Source organism: Hippocampus bargibanti, linkage group LG05 (genome assembly GCF_051943395.1).
Source record: "Hippocampus bargibanti isolate YZ-2025 linkage group LG05, ASM5194339v1, whole genome shotgun sequence".
Taxonomy (NCBI): Eukaryota; Metazoa; Chordata; class Actinopteri; order Syngnathiformes; family Syngnathidae; genus Hippocampus; species Hippocampus bargibanti.
Window position 1 is genome coordinate 21,854,153 of NC_142738.1, and position 21,193 is coordinate 21,875,345.

General features: G+C 44.7%; 1 protein-coding gene across 4 annotated transcripts in view; it reads right to left on the bottom strand.

Annotated features, from left to right (window-relative positions):
* Positions 1 to 21,193, bottom strand: part of brsk2a (BR serine/threonine kinase 2a) — a 213,273-nt gene that overhangs the window by 23,314 nt on the left and 168,766 nt on the right. For all 4 annotated transcript variants that reach the window (XM_088997306.1, XM_088997308.1, XM_088997307.1 and 1 more), the window contains exons 7-12: positions 19,576 to 19,644; positions 18,151 to 18,297; positions 6,164 to 6,195; positions 4,390 to 4,554; positions 4,024 to 4,121; positions 2,684 to 2,834 (exon numbers count right to left, since the gene is read on the bottom strand). In XM_088997306.1, the coding sequence (XP_088853432.1) occupies positions 2,684 to 2,834; positions 4,024 to 4,121; positions 4,390 to 4,554; positions 6,164 to 6,195; positions 18,151 to 18,297; positions 19,576 to 19,644 (662 nt within the window). The remainder of the gene's footprint in view (positions 1 to 2,683; positions 2,835 to 4,023; positions 4,122 to 4,389; positions 4,555 to 6,163; positions 6,196 to 18,150; positions 18,298 to 19,575; positions 19,645 to 21,193) is intronic.

Below are 21,193 nucleotides of genomic sequence, written 5' to 3' on the forward strand. Positions count from 1 at the left end.
GAGGGCGCAATTACAAGAGGATTCAGTTGAGTACATCACACCCAACAGTCTACTCTTCGGACGGACCGGACAAGGAGGCGATACAGGAGAAATCGACTTGTGTATCCATCCCTGGCGCCGGCTCAGAGCCATTCAGATCAGCATGGACATGTTCTGGTCAAAATGGCGTGAACTTGCTGGACCAAACCTATTTGTGCGGCCAAGATGGCACCACACGAAGAGGAACGTTGAAGCCGGTGACATTGTGTGGATCGCTGACCAGAACGCTCTACGAGGGCAATTCCGGCTTGGACGGATCCAGGCCGGTTACCCAGACAAGAAAGGACATGTTCGAACAGCAGATGTGAGGATTTGTGCCGGCCTGCCTGCCCCACTGGCAGTCAGGCAACGCAGGAAGGACTTGCCGCTGCAAACAACCGTAACCTTACGGAGAGACGTCAGGAGATTGGTGGTCCTCCTCCCCGTTGAAGACCAGCATGGCCCAGCTAGGCCTGACACTGGTTTCCTTGACTGACATCACTCTAGTTCTGCAGGCACTGCCCCAACGTCATTGCCCTCACACCTACAGGGCTGGTAGGTGCAAGCCTAGCGCTGCCACCAAGTCCCACACTTGCACATACACGAAGTAAGAAGATGAAAACACGCACATAACCATACCCTGACAGTACACCCGCTCTGTCAAGGTAGGCGCCCGAACATTGACATTGACATCATCTCCTTCGTGTGCAGTAAATAAGAATGGACTTTTATCTGATGTGAAAAAAAAAGAAGAAAAAAAACCTTTGTAATATGATTTAATGTTGGGTGACCTCTCTGATTAATCAGTCGGTCAAGTGGGAGGTGTTGTGTAAAAAGGAAATCACATGCTAACTTGGCTTTACATGCAGTACAGACTTGAAAGGGTTAATCCGATCAGCCGGTGAGTGGGTGTGGCTGTGGAGTTCAATGCTTTCTGAACCAGGTGGCTCTTGTTAGCCAAGGGAGACACGCCGCCGGTGAGTCCACATGTTGCATTTCCACGTTCAACCTTTCTGTTGATTTAAACTAAAATAATGTCAAAGTAGTGATTGAAATGATTGTGAATGAGTTGCATTCATATCCTGTGTTTCTATTTGTAGGTTTATGACCTACTTCACTGCTCGTCTACCAAACAAAAAGATCCAATGTATTCAAAACTCAATCAACAATAAATAACGAGAGTGAGTTGAGTTGTATCAGTGTGTCTCTCTGGCATCCCTTTCGGTGGGAAAACGTGGAAACGTAAATTGACCGAACAGTCATATTGCTGCCAAGAGTCTTGGTTTTACAGTACCCATTATTATCTCATAGGCTTTGATTAGCTATACATTGAATTTTTGGATGAATGGCATGATGTTAGCCACACAGAGATGAAGTATTATGCTGAATGTTATGGAGTCATCTCCCCAACTGATGGAGGTAAATTTACTGAGGAGATTTGTCCTTGACATACGTTTTCAGGCTGGAGATATTCTTTTGGAATGAGATTGTTCTATTGAACGTTGCTCCAAAGTAGACTGGAAATGGGTGGGACATCAGCTCATTGTTACAATTTATTTTAATTTTTCTGTTGGCTGGTTGCTCAAGTTGGACAGGTCAAGTCTTCCAAGTTGGCCCAGCGGGAGTTAATTCTCAGGCTATGTTGCAGTTCTTCTGGTATGATAATACTGGTCCGTATGGAGTTTCGGGAATATACATTTCCAGGGATTTATAAACATTATTGAAATGTCCACTTGAGATGAAAATCACGTTGGTTTGATGTAGTCTCCTTTGTTATCATGGAGAAGTCCTAGATCTTTTGAAACAGCCCACATTTGTACCGAATCTCTGTTGTCATTGGTCTCATTGTACTGTATATTCAGGTGGCGCTATGGCTTTTTGAGTGGCCCGTATAGTCTATCTGGTACATCAGGGGCTCGGTGAATGAAGGTGACTCTTGATCAATGACTCATTGTATATGATATAGTCTCTTCCATGTATCTGATTGTCGTGCTGGATGACAGGTTGCATGCGGGGTATGTTAAAAAGCATGAGGTCCTTGGAGTCTCTGGGAAACAGATGATGTCTAGGCTGGGTATGATTTCTGATTTTGCTGCAGACTTTCCTTCAATGTTGAGGCTGAGGACTTTGTGAAAGTCATATCACCTGGAGACAATTCATCCTTTTTCCACTGTTGATTAATGGGCACAGTTTTGGCTTTGTGTGTGGAGTTGCAATTGCTCTTCGAAGATTAACAGAGGCACGGCGTGAAGGTTGGTTACTTTCCCCCACAACAGAAGCTTGTGAAAACGAATGGATAAATTGTACTTCAGTTTCCTCGCTGCCTAGTGTTTCAACACATCATTGTCAAAAACTGGATGAGTCACTTCAAATGAACACACAAGTAGACCTTAAAATTTGGATACAATTAAAAGTGTACTTGCACCTGCAGTGTGAAAACAGCTGGATTTGATTTGACATGATCCACCCAATTCACTTTGACCCAAATTATCTCAGCAATCTTATTTCAGAACAATTATATAATAATAATAATAATACATTTAATTTCTAAGCGCATTTACAAACTCTCAAATCCACTTTACAGTCACTGGACTTTTGTGTGTGCAGATGAGCAGCATGACAACGTGTCACCTCAGAGAGAGTGTGAATGCCAGGTAATGCATACCGTTGGCCATGCTGTGTCATGTCTATGGCCCTCCTGGCCGGCACTGGTGAACCACCGTCCGTCACGCTGAGGACTTCCATGGATTTCCTCTCTGGTCGTCGTTTGCCGTGTCGGTTCAACATGGGCGAGTCGACCCGTTTCTTAGGAGGATCTGCAGGAAAAGCAGTAGGGCTCTTGTAGCCAGGATCATCCCTCAAATAACACCATGCATATTTTAGCACAATGGTGGAGTGATATTTAGTGCTTATGCTCATTAATGTTAAGTTTTGCCTTTCTTCCAGACCTTAAACTAATGAGCATAGTATTGGCTGTGTCACATTCAATAAAGAGGGGCTGAATTAATCCAAATGTCAAAGTTGCTTTCAACATTTAGCTCGTAGTCGACGTGCACATTCCACCATGATGTCCCTGATCCACTGGTGGAAAGATGCTTTGATCCTCTCCTCTTTCATCTAGAACTGCTTCATGTCATCACAAAGAGGGTACAGCAAGTCCTGGAGAATGAATGTCTCTCTGTGTCTTTGTTTTGTCATATTGTCTCTATGCTGTCATATTATTTGTTATTTAGTTATTTTTTTTTTGTTCTTTTGACTTCAAGACGGCGCCGCAGGAGTGGCTGCCTTTCCAGCAGCTCATGTATTTTGTTTTTCTACTCTCATTCCTTTCATCACTTTGCTGCCGTGAAATGTAAATTTCTCCACTGTGAGACTATTAAAGGCATATCCAATCCAATCCAATCCAATCCAAAGTTCCAGAACTCGAAGACCCACGCTTAAAATAGATATGTGCAAATGTGAATGAACAGATGTGTTTACATGATACATCGTAGTACTATATATGAATGGACAGCTATTCACAAAACATGTAGTAATGTATTGTCGAAATGTTTAAATTGTCAGCCGGACAACAGATTCCAAACATGACACTCGGATGGATAGACTTCGGAGGCATGATGTAGCAGATTGCTTTTCAAGACAAGTTCTATGCCAGAAAGTTTTCAAAAGGAAACATATTGGCCTAGTTTCAAGGTTTTCTCCTGCAACAATATGTACCAGAGCGAATGTCTGATGGTAATAAATAAAACAAAACAAAAGAAAACATCGGTTGTTCGGCCAATTCATCACTATGGGATGCCAATCCCATTTCTTTAGAGATAGGATGACAAGTGTGTCAGGGAGGAAAATTAAGAATTTAGTGTATCCAAACAATGATCTGCTAATGACAAGGTGGGAAGTTGACAGTAACACTGTCAATTCTTATTGTGAATTTTGATTGGGTCTTCTATTATTTGTTGACTGCTAAATTGTGTTAATTGTCACACTTTTGCGTTTAAGTCTTACCAATCTCATTGCGAGGTGGAAGGTTCTGGTCCTCTTGACTGGGGTACCTCTCTTTACGGTCCAATAACAGGAAGTAGATCATCTTCTCTTGGTTGTCACTGCAAAAAAGGTAAATATATATATATATATATATATATATATATATATATATATATATATATATATATAAGGGGTGGGGGGGTATCAATTGGGAAGGGATGGAAGCACTGCGCAGGTAAGAGGAAAGTGGATTCTGACATCGAGTGAGTAAATACCAATAGCCTTTGGGGTTCAACTTTTTTTTTCATCAGCACCTTTTGCTTGTGTCTGTCAATTTCTTTCTGCCATTTCCCGTAACCCAGAGTTAGACTTTGAAAGTGCACTCACTCATCCGAGAGGAGGTCTTTCAGCAGTTTGTTCTTGTCTCTGAAGCAGCCCAGTGAGTGCATGCTGTCCAGGACGTCGGGGTCGATGTCGTCTGCAGACGGGAGACTGCGTATAGTCACCTTCCGGGGCACAGGCTGCTCAGGCTCTGGCTCATTCTTACCCCCTCTGAGAAGTCACAATGACATGCGTCGGAATGTTCAAATGTTGGACATACGTCTTTGACACTGACAAAAAAGGTTAATAATTTTTAAAGTTATTGTAATCATAATCGTTAAATTGCACTACACAATGGGTTCAGCAAACTTTAGCATTCATGTGCTTTAAAAGCCACCCTGACCATCTTTTGACCTCAGTAGAATTGAGCATTTTCCCTATGTTGCATCAACTTGAGAATATTTTTCACCCGAGTGAAGATTAAGGAAAGCTGAGCTTGGAGTTTGCAAGATTCATGGGTTGATTTTGAACAAATCTTGTATTCTTTGTGAACCTTATTTTCGAATGCCAGTCAATCTCCCATATGTTAGTATGCTGTTCTTCTCTTCAGATCATGAGAATAGGAATAAAATAATAAATGATTTGGATAGTTTAGTCAGATAAGGTAATTGATAAGGTCATTTACTATACAACCTGAAGGTAATTAAGCGTTCAGTGTCACTAATCTCTATACAGTAAACACCTACCTATTCCTACATCAACATGCATATCACAACTTTCTGTTACACCTACATATGCCACATAAGCACCCCGGCAAAGTCAGCAGGGGAGTAGCCAATTCCGGCCATCTGTCAAGGGCGAGCTGGGATTAATTAATGACATTTTATGAATTGATGACTCATTTATGAATCAATACTAGGATGAGTTCATGAATGTAGCGCAACTTTAAATCACGTAACTGCCCTTTGTTAAAAAAGATACTGTTAGTGGCTGCATATTGTGGTGGCCAAATTTGAAAGGGGAAATATTGTATTCAATATCCACAGTAGGGTACAGCGCTCAAGTCAGACACGGGCTGTCTTCACTTGTGCAATGACTGATGTGCTCACTGCTGATGATTTGCATTTGGTATGCATCCTCAACTTCTGTTGTTCTACTTAAGAGCCACTGTGCGATTGCATTAACGTTTTTTTCTGACAGGGAGAATAACTCACAAGACATCTCTATTCATCCGGTTTTCCATACGGCTCAATCGGATGACCATAATTCATCTTAGTGTGCCCAACAACGGCAAGGCAATTTGATCAAAAACTCTGGCAGTTCTCCTGTTATCAAATGGAATACTATGAATCAGGGATACCCAGGTCTGGTCATGGAGAGCCCCAATCTACCCTGTTTTACAAAGTAGATGTGTCTTTCTTGCAACCTTTCGGATTCAAATGACAGATTGTTTCTTCGGCTCTTCATAGCTTGTTGATGACCTGGTTATTGTGCTCAGACGTGTAGGAACAGGTGTGTAGGGACAAGTGGCGTAGGGGGCTCTTGAGATTTGCAGAAATTTGCTTGCAAAAAATGTGTTTCAAAACAGGTGTTATAAAACTTCGAGTGAGTGAACACCTGTCCCCTCCTCCTGCCAACCAGCTGGTTCCCCTCCCCAGTGTCTGCATTTGGTCCGTCACCTTTTTCCGACACCACCAATTTGCCCCCGCGGCCCCAAGAGGGGCATCATGGCTCCATTGTAGTCTGCCGCACATGCCTTACAGTATGTCTCACAGAATGGCTACTCTCAGCAGAATTACTTCAGCATTAGAGGAAGGAGGAAACATGAGGGGATACTTACATGTACCATGCATGCTTCTGGATCTGTTCGAGCTGTAAAACAAGAAAGGAAACAAACAGCAGATGAGAATACAAAGCTCCATTTTCAAGTAACCTCTCAATTGCATTTGTTTTCTTCGCATCCAAACCTATCCAGTGGGTGACTGCTGGCTAATAAATAACGGAAAATAAAACGGAGGTAAATTTTGTTTGGCCTCAATGAGCTTAGTGTACTAACAGGAATATGATTAGGCCACATAAAGGACGATTGAAATGTGCGAAGATAAAATGAGACTCTCAAATATTAATAATGCCAATGAAAGGATGGAAAATAAGAGGGGACCGAGGGAGAGGACGAGTTGGCAGGTTGAAGAGAGAAAGAGTTGATAACTCTGAGCTATAAAAATAATATTATCTCATCCATAGACACTGCTGACCCGAACAAGCCCTGCAGGTCTAAAGGGAATCTCCATTTCACACGCATTCCTTCACATCAGAATTTTAATGTGCTGCCACGCCGACATCAACATTTTTTTTAAATTCAGGCTGCCATCCAGACCCAGAGAGAAAATGGCAGTTAAAGGGCGACAAAATCACATGTCTGCTCAAATGTCTGTGCTGTGTTTCAGCTGGCCACATGATCAATGTATCAGATAGGACTTCCATTTGCTACTGCTGATGCTGCTGACGTTCCGCGGCCCCATGTAGCAGCTATAATTATTGCCATTCATTCACAGGCATTCTCCTGGCTGTGTGCCCCCATCAGTGTCTTGCTTATTCTACTTCCCCACAGGCTCCACCTCTACTTTGCCTCCATGTAATGTTGGCCCACAGCACAGCTGAGAGGAAGGTGTCTCAGGTCTCCTTCGACAGAGGTCATCAAATCACTCAATGTATTGACAGACAGTGTGACAGTCGGTACAAGCAAGAATGTGACCTACTCTCGACTGCTTTTATTACTGCTTTTATTGAGGCGATGAAGCAATATCACATTCGGGCTGAAAGGTTTCAAGTGCAATATCTCAAATAGTGTATATGCTTCAGTCAGTGGACGTGACAGCCAATTTGTAGACCCTTGTAATGGAGGAATGTTTCTATGCGAGTATTGGACCTGTAAAGTGTGCATTTTTGTATGTTTATTTGATGCAGCGTGTTTTAGACTTTTGATCACAGCTGCTAAATGCCTGCTATTACTCAGACCCTTCTTCAATCATGACATTTTCAGAGTAATCACAATATTTATTCATAGAAAACATTTTTGCACTGCAAGCATCAGTTGGTCAGACTGACGGAAAGTCCGTCACTATTTTCGTCTGTATTTCAGGCATACCCACATGGCCCCATTCTGTCCCTCATAGGCGACAGCCAATCAGTGTGGAGAACTTCATTGCCATTTAACACACAAACACAAATCGAAACACAGTCAAATGAAGACAAATAGAAACATCACAAACAGACAGACACACACACAGACAGACACACACACACAGACACACACGCACACGCACGCACGTGTAACCGGCCTCAGGCCTAGGTCGGTCACCTGGGTCGGTCCAAACGCGTCACAGGCAGGTAGCACTGTGAACGACGAGGAAGAGACGACACGAGACAAACGTGTGTTACTCAGCTTTACACAGCGACAGCGATTATTACTGACTACATATTTACTCATCAAAACATCAATTCGGCAATCTCAATATCAGAATACAATTCGGTTCAACTTCCAATAATACACATATACATTCAACATCTATCCATAGTATATATCCTCCATATTCGCACATGCGTATGTACGTCTGCACACTCGTGTGTGTTGTGCTGTGAACTACCAATATACATCCAAAACCCAACTTCATCAAAGCCACAAAACTACAGTCCCATATGTAGCATTACCCAACATGTCCCCGATTACTTTAACATCATGATGATGTCTAGAAATTATTATTTTTAATACCTGTGAACGACGCGGAAGAGACGACACGAGACAAACGTGTGTTACTCAGCGTTACACAGCGACAGCGATTTATTACTGACTGTGCATGCGTGAGATGACCCTACATTCTCTTCCTCTGTTCCATTCACAGGTGCGTAGCGCTCTCTACTAACTTGGTAGTCTAATCAAATAAACATACAGTAACGGAGGTCGTTTCTAAACCCCTACACTCTCCCCTGCTTTAAGAGATGTTTCCCGACATCTCCCGACAAAAAGTAGTAGTCAAGTACAAGTAAAAGAACAGTCATCTGTCTGGTCTCTGTAGTGTGGTGTCAGTCACATTCAAGTGCAAGTCTGCTGTCTAATAAGTCCATACCATTGGGTAGTAATAGGGTTCAGGTCGCACTGGATAATTAGTCATGGGGTAAGGCATGCAAGTATACAAGTCCATTTTCTCCAGGTCTCCAGGGCTGGTATGATGGATGACCCAAGTGTTCATGCCTGAATATTTCTCTGGGTCTTAGTGTACGAGTAGACCTTCTTGCAAGCGATACCATTCCACTTTGTGACTCTGTGTCCGGTTCCACCAACTCTGCCGGCGCTCCTGCATCACCCTCATTATCATCCATTAGAGGTTGTTCCGGGCTATCCTCAGCAGGCAGTGTGTCAGCTGGTGTTGGTTTTGGTAATGATGCTGGTATGACCAATGGAACAGCTTCCTCCAGCTGCTGCACATCCTCTGCTTCCGTAGTTTGTGCCTGGGGTTGGAATTCTGGTGCTACAGCTCTGAGATTGTGCGGTTCAGGTTGAGACGCCTGATGACTGACTGTCTTCCTTGTATACACAAATAGCCGTCGGAGATTGTATGAACATTCCTTCTTTTCATCTGAATATTCAGACTCCTGCCCAACTGCTTCTCTGCTATAAGCCTGTCTGTCTAGTCCAGGCATGGGCAAACTATGGCCCGCGGGCCACATACGGCCCGTTAGGCTTTTCAATCCGGCCCGCCGATCTTGCCCAAATTATAGTACAAACAGTGACTAAAACTCATGACAAAAAGCTAGCGAACAACAGGGCAGATAACTGAAAAGTTGCCTGCCCCATTTTCAACTTGAAGCAAAATGAGACCAATCCCAATAAGAAACATTGTCACAAAGTATAAAGTTTTTTTTTAAATCAAGAATGCACCAACTTCAAATGCTACCTTGCTTAATTTACATCAAATGCGCATGGCTGTAAATTTTGCTACAGTAGTCGATTGTCATCGTGGTGCACAATGCAACGCTTGCATTGATTCCTACGAGCCATTAAGCCCCTTTCATAAGTCTCACATACACTTTACAGTCACGGTTTAATGTAAATTTACGTTTTGTAGCGTCACATATGTTGTTAGCTTCTTTTGAATCTTTCTTCTAGTTTGAGGTTCTGTGCATCTATTTTGGAAAATGACATGCAATTGCACGACTTTGTAACGCTTGCGAAAGTCCGGAAGAAAGAAGCAGGCTTTTGATTGGCTGCCGAGCCGAGTATGCAAATTTCAACTGCAGGTAGTCTATGTTTGTGCGCTCGGCGACGGTACACGTGTATTGTTTGCGCGTGACGGCGAGGGCGTCAGTGAGGAGTTTGTTGAGCGCGCGGTCAGGACAAACCATCTATGATTTTGCGGAATTTAACACAAGTAGGTATTATTGAGCTTGAATATTTCGTTGTGTAATAATATGTTTTGAATGTTGAAAGTGATTCCATTTTTCAATAAATGTTGATTTATTTGCTCCTTCGATGGAAACTTAAAAACAGACGCAATCTTGATAAATCACAGTGCATATGTTATTTTAATCTATTTCCATTTCCTCCTCCAAGTATCTGCGAAATAGTCTGTAAATGCCATATCTTGCATATTCCTTGAGACAAATTTATTAACTGATCAGGGATATTTTTCACATTTGAAAGACAGTTAATAAATTGGGTTGTAGTGTTTTTACTGTGCTATGAGGTTTGTACATACTACATTTAAAGGACAACCGGCACCATTTTTTGTTTTTGTTTCCCACTGACATCAGAAAAACGTTCATAGCATCTAAAATACCCAAATCAGGCAGGCTGATATTTTTAGTTAAATGAAAAACAACAATAAAAATGACTTCAAAATGAATCCGGAAATGGTCAGTTTCAGAAGGTCCCACCCCCCTGTTCGTGACGTCACGCCAAGATGTCTTGCCTTGCTCGAGAATCAAAACAATGGCTTCAGATTCGGAGAAGATGTTTTCTTGTTCGTGTTCTTCTGAAGAGGAAAGCATAAATGTTTGCAATTGATTCAAGGAGTCCTCCCATATCAATTCGAGCCGTTAATGACAGCAATGTAGCACCCAGAAAAAGCAGAAGATTGCGCCCAAGCTCCGTTGGAAATGGGCTGATTTGTCAGCTGGGAATTTGTGCCAGCGAATATCAAATAGTTGTCTTGGTGCAACACACAACGATTCACCATGGCGTTATTTATGTGTTTTCCTTCTAATTTCGCCATCAACACGAAGTTTTCAGACCAAACAAAGTACCCAAAATGCATTGTGTGTCGCTTTCTCGGTCAGGGGCGGTCCAAACGTGACGTCACATGGGGATCGTCATCAACTCGAAAACAAGACTTCATATATTCAGCGCAAGTCTTAAAACGTAAACTATAGCTATATGCTGTGGAATCTTTGTAAAATACGCTCAGTCGAAGTCATTTGAAGTGATTTTATAAATTATGGACATAACTTGTTCGGAGTATTTCCGGCCCAAACACTCCCTCCAAATGCTCCTGGCCCGGCCCTTCTGTCAAATTTTAGAACCCAATGCGGCCCGCGAGTCAAAAAGTTTGCCCACCCCTGGTCTAGTCGTTTTTTTTTCTGTTCGTTTTGCACATTACAGGGCTGTTCAACTGGCAAATCATTGACAGAAAGCAAGAGGTTACGGTGCAACACCCGGATAGTTTTGTCTCCGTTTTCTGCCTGAACCTTGTACACTGGTCCATCTCCCACTCTTTCAACGACCCTGTGGACTCTTTCCTCCCAGTAAGCCCGGAGCTTGCCAGGACCACCCCTCTCAGATAGGTTCCTGACAAGCACACGATCCCCTGGCTGAAGTGCAATGCCTTTGACACCCCGGTCAGTTAACAATACATCTGCTGATGCACAAACTTGGACACATCATCAGTGTTGATTCCTAGAATCACTGGGTGTTTCGGGTCTTTCAACAGACACCCTCCTCCACGCGACCCGACCGGGGTTTGGAAGGCCCCGGCCTGTGTCCAAGTGGCATGCTACTGCTCCACTGCCCCCACGGCCATCTGGTGGCTCTTTCTGCTGCCTCCACGTTGTTGCCTATGGCTCTTCTGCGGTTTGCACCTGTTATGCCCAGTGTGCCATAGGCTTTGCTCAGAGAGTGGCTGGCAAATCCCCGACTGCCCACCTCCACCGGCATACACCTCGACCTCCACCCGTTCCTCCGACATTCCTCCACCAGCTCCTGGTACTTCCCCCTCTTCCTTTCCTGAGCCTCCTCCATCCTCTCCTCCCAGGGAACCGTCAGCTCCAGCAAGAAGAGTTGCTTTGTGGCCTCAGAGACCAAGATGATGTCAGGTCTCAACCTGGTCTGGGTGATGTGTGCTGGAAACTTCAGTTGCCTTTCCAGGTCAACTGTCATCACCCAGTCTCGGGCCGTGGAGAGCAAACCAGCAAAGCGGTTGCTTGATGTATTCGACCTTTGTCCTTCTTTGACAAAGTGAATGGTCTTCGCAGTGGCTCGGGTGTAACGGCTTGCCGCAATCCCCTTGCTGATTTCTTCAGCGATGGATTTGAGGACCTGGTTGTGCCTCCACCGATACCGACCCTCACCCAGGGCCTTGGGGCAGCTGCTCAAGATGTGTTCCAGAGTCCCAACCTTGGAACACAGGGGGCATGCTGATGTTTCTGTGGTGCCCCAAGTGCACAGATTAGATGGGCTTGGAAGGACATCGTACACCCCCTGAATCAAGAACTTGATCCTCTGTGGGTTCCATGACCAGATGTCCTTCCAGGTGATGCGGCGCTCCATCGCCTGCTCCCACTTAATCCAGGCACCCTGCTGCCGCATGGCCACTGCTCTGCTGGTTCGCTCTTCCTCGACTGCAGCTCGGACCTCCTCCTGCACCAGCCTCTGCCTCTCCCTCGCGCTGGCAGAGTCACAGCGGGTTGCTGTTCGGCTCCCCAGTCCAGCTCTACCTTGCGCCACTGCTCCAACAATGGTCCTGTGCCTCAGTCGAGTTTCTGCATGCTCAACTGCCTCGGCTGCCCTCCATTTCCTCCCAGTCCTCACAACGATCCCTGCCCCGGACACTTGGGCATCTCTGGATCCAGAGTACTGCAGATGTTCCCGTGCCCGTGCTACGATGAATTCCTCCCTGACTGAGCCGAAGGGGAGCCTGAGCTTGTTAGTTTTCCCGTACAGCCCAATGCTACTTAGGCTGCGGGGCAGTCCCAGCCATCTGCGCAGATAGCTGCTCACTCTTTGCTCAAAACCTTCCACCACGGTCATGGGGACCTCGTAGATTAGCAGCGGCCAGAGGATTCTTGGGAGGATCCCATGCTGGTAGACCCAGGCCTTGAATCTTCCCGGGAGCTCAGACTTGTCCACTATTTTTAACCAGCCCTCCAGTTCAGCGCTGGTTGCTTTGATGGACTCGCTGTCATTCAGGCTGCAGTAGAAGACCTTGTCAAGGCTCTTCACTGGCTTCTCAGACACTGAGGGGATCTGGTGTTGTCCCAGCCTGAAACTGAACTTGTCTGTGACTTTCCCCTTCTTTAGAACCAAGGACCTGGACTTTGAAGCTCAAGCGTGCCCACGCCATGATACGCTCCAACCCTTGGAGGATCCACCTGGCTCCTGGTACAGCTGTTGTTGTCACTGTGAGGTCGTCCATTAAGGCTCTGATGGGAGGTTGCCTTACTCCAGACTTGCTAAGAGGGCCCCTGCATTCTGGTTCAGCTGCCTTGACCAGCATGCCCATAGCCAGTGCGAATAGGATGACTGAGATGGTGCACCCAGTGATTATGCCTACTTCCAGCTGGTGCCAGTCAGATGTCAGCTGGCTAGTGGAGACTCTCAAGATGAACTTGCTGTAATAATCCAGGATGAGGTCTTTCACCTTCTGGGGTACATGATACTTCACCAGTGCAACCTCCACCAGTTTGTGGGGTATGGAGCCATAGGCATTGGTGAGGTCCAGCCATAATACTGCCAGGTCACCTCTACTTTCTCTTGCCTCTCTGATGAGCTGGGTTACCACGCCTGTGTGCTCCAGGCAACCCGGAACGCCCTGCACTGACGTGTCGATGTACTTGTTGCTCAAGAGGAAGCTGGAGAGTCTTCTGGCTACAATGCTGAAGAAGGTCTTGCTCTCCACACTCAGCAGGGAGATGACACGAAACTGGTCGATGTTCTCAGACCTCTCGTCTTTGGGTATGTATACTCCATCCGCATACCTCCATGTCTGGGGGATCTTTCCTCTCCTCCAGATCACCTTCAGGGCCCTCCAAAGCCGATGTAAGAGCTTTGGGCAGTTTTTATATACCTTGTACGGTACTCCGCTTGGGCCTGGTGCTGAGCTCGACCTTGCTCTCCGCACCACTTCCACCACTTAGGCAAGGCTCCTTGAGGTTGAAGTCTGATGTAGGCTCTGGTGGTGTTGTCAGTGCATCGCATGGACCTAGCGGTTGTTCTCTGCTAGGGTCACTGTACGTGGCCTTGAGGTGGTTGTTGATGGCCTCCTTAGAGCAGGTAAGGCGACCAGCCCTCTTCTGACCAAGAAGCTGCCTGGTCAACTTGAAGGGATTGGCCAGAAAAGCTGTTCTCTTTCTGGCTCTCTCTTTCCGCCTTCTTCTGTGGAACTCTGCCCTCCTCGAGGTCAAGAGTTGTTTCCTGAGGATTGCTCTCAGGTCCGCTAGGCCAGCTCTCTCAACTTCCCCTGCGATCTTATACTGCCTCTTCAACAGCTTCAACTCTTCCCTCAGGCTCTGGATTTTCCTTGCTCTGTGGCATGGAGCATAGGCCGTTGGCGTGGGCTTTGGTGCCTCAGTTCCAAATTGCTCAGCCGCGACGTTCACTATGAGGTTGGTCATAGTTCTCAGCCGCTGGTCCACATCCCCCTCGGATGTCGCTTCCAGAACGTTGTCCACATCCTCATCAAACTGCTTCCAATCAGTTCTCTTCGAGGATTGAGGCCACTGGATCCTTGGTTGGGCCGAAGGCGCTCCGCCAGGTGGTACTGTTGAAGCTTGCTGGCTTTGAAGGCTTTGTAGGTTGTTGGGAGGTGATGCAGTCTCTTGGGGGCTTGGGGTGGCATGCGAACTGTTGGCAGCGGGTGTTGATGACACTTGGAGGCTTCGGGCACTGTGGGTTGCCTCCGGGCCTGGCTCCTCCTCCGTCTGACCAGAAGTAACTTCTGTGCGTTGTGTCGTCACTGCCGCGGACAAACATTTCATCCTGCCTTGATGGATTTTCAAACCCTTCTGATTCTTGCAGGTTTTACCGCAGATGCACTGTACTGTCGTCGTCGTCGTTATTCCATTGTCCGGGTTCGTCATTCTTAGATCCGTCCTGTTGGGGTGCTCATACTCCCCCACTCTCGGGCGCCCCTGGGGGTGTGGGGGGTTCATGTCTGTAGCTTGTCTCGGGTTCCTCCTCACGGAAGATAAGGTTTGGGCTGCCAACCCTCCCCACCCCGGGTTGCCGTCTCTCCGGCTGTCCTCTGTCTCTCCAGATGTCACCACCCTTTCGTGGTCGTCAACCAGCCTATTCCTGGTTGTCACTGGTACTCCCAGAAGTTTCAGTTAACAATACATCTGCTGATGCACAAACTTGGACACATCATCAGTGTTGATTCCTAGAATCACTGGGCGTCATAGTATTCTTCCTTTTTTCAGATCTCTTTTGACTGTTCTCGGAGGCAATTCTGTAAGCATATTGCATTCGACAGGCCCACTTAGGTGCATATTCCTGTCTGCGTTTTACCTCTTCGTCAGCTGTCAGACCAAAAACTAAGTCGATGGGCAACCGGGGGGATCTTCCATAGAGGAGGAAGAATGGCGAATAGCAAGTGGACTCATGTCTCGTACGGTTGTACGCGTGAACTACATGAGGCAAACATGAGGCAAATAGTCTTTCCACTCAGTTTTCCTTTGTTCTTGGAGAGTCCAGAGCATCTGTAACAGTGTTCTATTCAGACGTTCTACAGCAGGGGTGGGAACTCCTGGTCCTGGAGGGCCGCCCTCCTGCATGTTTTCCAAGTCTCCCTGTTACAATACACCTGACTCAAATAATCAGATAATCACCAAGCTCTGCGGAAGCCTTACATTGAACCTGTTCATTTGAATCAGGTGTGTTGCAACAAAGAGACTTGGAAAACATGCAGGAGGGTGGCCCTCCAGGACCTCTGTGGATGGTATGGGGTGGTTCGGGAATGCGCAATGCCGGACAACTGTTTTCAAACTCCCGACCTTGATCCTAAAGTAGGCTCTCTGGATAAGAGAACCGGGGAATAAAATCACTACAGATTTTCTCAGCAGCAGTTTTGCCGGACTTATTCTTAGTCGGATAGGCTTGTGCGAAGCGAGTAAAGTAGTCTACCAGGACTAGAATATACTCGTAGCTTGGCTCAAGATGGAGATAATCAATAGAAATGAGCTCAAATGGGGCACTAGTAGTGATGTTGTAGCCCATGGGTGCTTTTTCCGGAATGGTGGGTGGTTTCTGTTTAATGCAGGAACAGTTTTTCATTCTAAAGGCTTCTAGATGGTCTATATATGAATCTCTTAAAGTTTCAGAAAGGTCCTCACAAATTCACCCAAAATGATTTTTTGGTGTGTATTTTCATTTCACTTGGATACACAATTTTTACTCATTGTGTGTGTGTGTGTGTGTGTGTGTGTGTGTGTGTGTGTGTGTGTGTGTGTGTGTGTGCGTGGTTAATGAGAGGAAAAAGTTCATACCACAAAAAGTAAAACAATATTTTAACCAAATTCAATACAGGGGTGAGGACTTTGAATGTACCCATTCAGAAACCTCACTCGTGCTGTTATTTCAGTTTCAAGTCCATTTTTATTTATTTGTTTTTAAAGAAGTTGAAGTGGGAAATGGGGTGACATTTAGTCTTCAAATGTAACTCTTGTTCTTTTCTAAACTTATCAGCAACGGTGGTCCTCACTCCTTTTCTGGAGTTATCCGGACCTTACAAAACCATTGAACCAGGAACGTGTGTGTGTGTGTGCGAGTGTGTGCGTGTGTTTGCGTGTGTGTGTGTGTGTGTGTTGTGTGTTTGTGTGTGTGTGTGTGTGTGTTTGCGTGTGTGTGTGTGTGTGTGTGTGTGTGTGTGTGTGTGTGTGTGTGTGTGTGTGTGTGTGTGTGTGTGTGTGTGTGTGTGCCCGCTCTTGTCTGTAAGGATCCGGAAGCATGCATCTACAGTGAGAGGTAACAGATCAGAACTGTGCATGCTGACTGTCCAAAGTCCCCCGCTGACTTTTCCCCACTAACATCCTCCATCCACCTTTACAAAATGTATGCAGAAAGGGTCAAGCATTGAAAAGCGAGCTGCAGTAGTGAGAGCAGCGTAAACTAAAACAGCCGTCCTCGCCTCAATACACATGCTGTACTTGATCAAGGATGCAAACGAGATGTGGGATGAGCAACAGAGGTTTGGAAAGGACAAAAAAAAAGCAAACGAGACAAAAGTGACGGAAAGTAAAGGTTGAGACACATCGGCACTGACGCTGCGCTGCACAGCTCTGATCGGTTGTTCTCACTGATGTTCATGTCATGTAATTCTGCTTTTTCCTCTTTACCACAGTAATGTTGTTTCAGATAGGATCCAATAATGTCCATTTACAGGATTGCAACACAATAGTGATGAAAAATGCTTGTAGATCTTAAAATTAATTATTCAATGTATTCCACCTGGTAATGTGTCACAAACAAGATTTGCCGAACTGAATTGTTCATGATTCATGTTTGAGCTGGCATTTTCTTCTTGTGTGAGTTGTGTCCAGGTGCTCTTACTATGCATGTAAATTTCCCCATTTTGGGACGAATAAAGGTTTTCTGATTCTGATTTTCTGATGTTAGGTTATTTGTAGGTTCTAAAATACCAGATGTGTGTGAACATGCGTGTGATGTTTGAGAACTGTAGATGTGCACTTTGATTGGCCAGTCCAGTGTGCCCTCTTACCCAGCTTTGGCTCAATCTAATTAGGGCATGTTTGATAGAAAATGGATGGGTGTCAAGAACATTTTATTTCCAGGCAAAGGACATGTCCAGATGTTTTCCAGAAGGCATTGTCTACTCATCAGTTTCTTTTTCCTGCCAAGTGTAAAAAGCAGGTTGAAAAGAGAGATTTAGCGAAACCATCACATGAATGTTATCAAGAATTTGTGATGCAAATTTTAAACAGGGGGGGGGCGATCGTGTGTGAAGTACCTGGACTATTTTTTTTTTCAAGCCCAATTTTGACACGTTACACTCATCCACAATAAATACAACGTAATGATTATTATTGTCCAATGAAATTCTAATCTGTGGCATTGCTCAAACCAGTAGTTGTGCTGGAAAAACACAATTTGCCTTGTGCGTACTTTGCATTTTCTAATTCGTCTCGAGCAGACACTCAAATGCTTAATTGATTAGCTCATTAAATTGCCTCATAATAAGTTTTGTTCTTTGAGCATGAATATTCTCACTTTTATAATTGGCCTATTGTGCAACTGCGAGGGAGCCCTGTGTACTATACATCTCGCGATAGGTGGTTGCAAAAAGAGACGTGACCAGAAAGAAATACCAATGTCTGCTGAACTACATTATTGTGGCTGCTAGATAAAAACGAACAAAAAAAATAGTATTGAATTTTGTTTTGGTTTAAAAAAAAACAAAAATGAGTTTAAAAAGTGCATCCGGTTGTAAAAGAAAATCCTGTGCGACCATTGTTTTGTTTCTGAACATGCCACTTGCTGACAGGTAAAAAGCATCTCAAAGAAAAGGTGCTCACGCAGCATAGCCTTTTCACTTCACTGACCGTTAGTCTTTTGGAGGCATCCACTTCGATCATGCCCCGCAGGAGGTTCTGACAGTCTGGAGGGATGAAGTGGGGCATGTGAAAAACTCCCAACTTCACTTTCTCCAACAGATTTCTCAAGTTGTCGTCATCAAATGGCAGCGCCCCCTGAAATAAAAATAATAAAATAAAAATAAAACATAAAAAAGAGAAATGTGTAATATTGCAATCGAATAGTGCATTATTTCTTCTCACTTGAATGTATGGCAAATTTAATAAATTGGCTGTGTGAAATATAAATATCATCCTGCTTTTTAATCCTTTGTAATTTAACACCCCTCTCTCACTCTGTCTCTATTTCTCTCTGTCTCTCTCTCTCTGTCTCTCTCTCTCTCTCTGTCTCTCTCTCTCTCTCTCTCTCTCTCTCTCTCTCTCTCTCTCTCTCTCTCTCTCTCTCTCTCTCTCTCTCTCTCTCTCTCTCTCTCTCTCTCTCTCTCTCTCTCTCTCTCTCTCTCTCTCTCTCTCTCTCTCTCTCTCTCTCTCTCTCTCTCTCTCTCTCTTTCTCTCATTATCTAAATCCAGCAATGATACAAAAATAAATAATCATCAGCAGTAGCATAAAAACAAGGGGGTTCCTAATAATTACCCCACTTGGGCATCTACCTTGTTCATTTAGCATTATCAAAGCCATTTATCAGAGGGATCTGACACCCCACATATGTGGCTGTGTGATGAATAACAAACTCCGCCAGGGGGAAAGATGGTGGTGGAAAAAAAAGAAGAAATTTAAAAGAACCCCAGAGATGAATGTGGAGTGGTGGAGTAACAAGTGAGTGTTTCTGTAAGTGTTGGTCTGAGCTGGGAGCCTGCAGAAGGCCACATATATCCACAATCATTTCGCAAAGTGCAGCCACAATGGATAAAAGGGGGAGAGCAAGCGATGGGCCAAAACTTGCTTTGTTAAGATTCTGTTCGATTTTCGACTCTGTAAAATTAATCTAATGCCAGAGTCAGACATGTGTGCATACACGCATGGATGAGGAGAATCCACCCAAAAACACAAAGAAGCCTTTGGGCAGAGTCATTATGTTGACAATTGTGTTCATTTTGATCTGTCCTCTTGTAGTTTGACTGCATTAATTATTTATGCAGAAGGAGTGTGCAGGAACTAAACCCCAGCTGTTGATGAAATAGAGCTGTGGAACCGAATGAAAGCACAGACATCATGAAGCTGGACAAAAAGGCACTCTTATGAGTCCTGCAATGAGTCTTGGAATGAAAAATTGGCTTGAGGGTGTTTCAGGGATGCATCATTAATTCTCGGACACATGCGACTGCAATCCAGGGCACTTACACTTTGTTATCCATCTTGAGTACGCTTCAATAAATAAGATGAGCCCCACACCGGGTAGCTTCAGTTAGCAAAGAACAAGTTAGTAGACTCACCACCAATAGGGCAAAAAGAATGACCCCGCAGCTCCAGACGTCCGCTTTCCTCCCATCATATTTCTCCCCCTGTGGGCAAGAGTGTTAACGTTGTTAGTATTAGTGAAACAACTCAGAAGCCGGGACATAAAGCCATATAAAAGAGCAGATGATGTAGGGGCAACGAGAGGCAAAACAACATCAAGGGGGAGATTATTCACATTTATAGCACTGTGTTTTTACTCTGGCAATCCTTTGCCCGGCATGATCCATGACTCTTTAAAGTCTCCTTTATTTTAAATGGCCAATCTCAGTATACCTAAAACATGCCATTGGCATTGCTTTGTTGATCCATTAACCTCGCTAAAGTCTGAGGACTATTTTCTGACAAAAAGGATTATTATCCCAAAGGAAAATATTCATAATTTACATTATTAACATTGATACTCCCATGACTACGGCAGGGCCCCACTTCTCCCATTCTCAGCATACTGTACAGTATGTACCACCCCATGTCAAAATTCCAGATGTTTGTAATATTTAAAAAAACAATAAAAGATTTCTGAGGAAGCCTCGCTGCTCAAGAGAATGCAATTCAAATCAACAATCAACTATGATTTACGCCTCTCCTGTTAACCATCTCATTGCAAGACTCCATGATTTTCCTGGGATTAGTCTTGTGCTCTTGACTCGAACTGCCTTTGACTTTCCTGCTTTGTCGTTTGACTGCTAAGTATCATTGGCTTCTGTCTCTGCGTTTGCTGGTCCCCATGGCTGTTGGTTGGTTATTACGATAATCCGGTTATTACGGTGCTCCTTTTCATCCCCCGCCGGCCATTTTTGTTGTTTATATCGATATATCCGTCGCGCCATTGGTCAACTTGGTCACGTGTCTTGTTACGTGAGCCGCCATCGGTCGCGCCATTGGTCGACTTGGTCACATGAGCCGCCATCGGTCGCGCTATTGGTCGACTTGGCCGTGTGACTTTGTCACGTGACACGCCATCGGTCGCGCCATTGGTCAACTTGGTCACGTGTCTTGGTTACGTGTCACGCCATCAGTCGCGCCATTGGTCGACTTGGTCAGGTGACTTGGTTACGTACCCAGCACCCTTGTAGCAGAGCCATTTTCATTTTCAGACGCTAGCTCGTGTGTAGCAGACGAGATTGAAGTGTTTGTGTTAAAAGGTAAAAATGGGAAGCAGAAGAAGATTGATGACTTTTTTAAATTGTATACATAATACAGTAAGATGTAAGCGTTGCAGTTTCCCTGTTGTGTTATGTACATACCCACTGTACTGTATATGAATGCAATCGTTTTTTGCAACAATGTTTCTTGTTTTGTCTGCTGAAGCGCGATGATTTTGAAAATTATTAACATTCCATACTGTGTATTAAAGGACAGCCGATGTCACTTTTTATTCAAATGCAAATAAAAATGACTTCACGCCAAGACGTCTTGCATTGCTTGTGAATCCAAACAATGGCTTCAGATTCGGATAATATGCTTTCTTGTTACACATCCAGTTATGAATATGTTTCAAATACACTGTAGTTCTGAAGATTAAAGCATACATGTTTACAATCATTAAAGAATTATATGTGCCATTTTGAGGCAACATTGGGGGAACATCTCTCA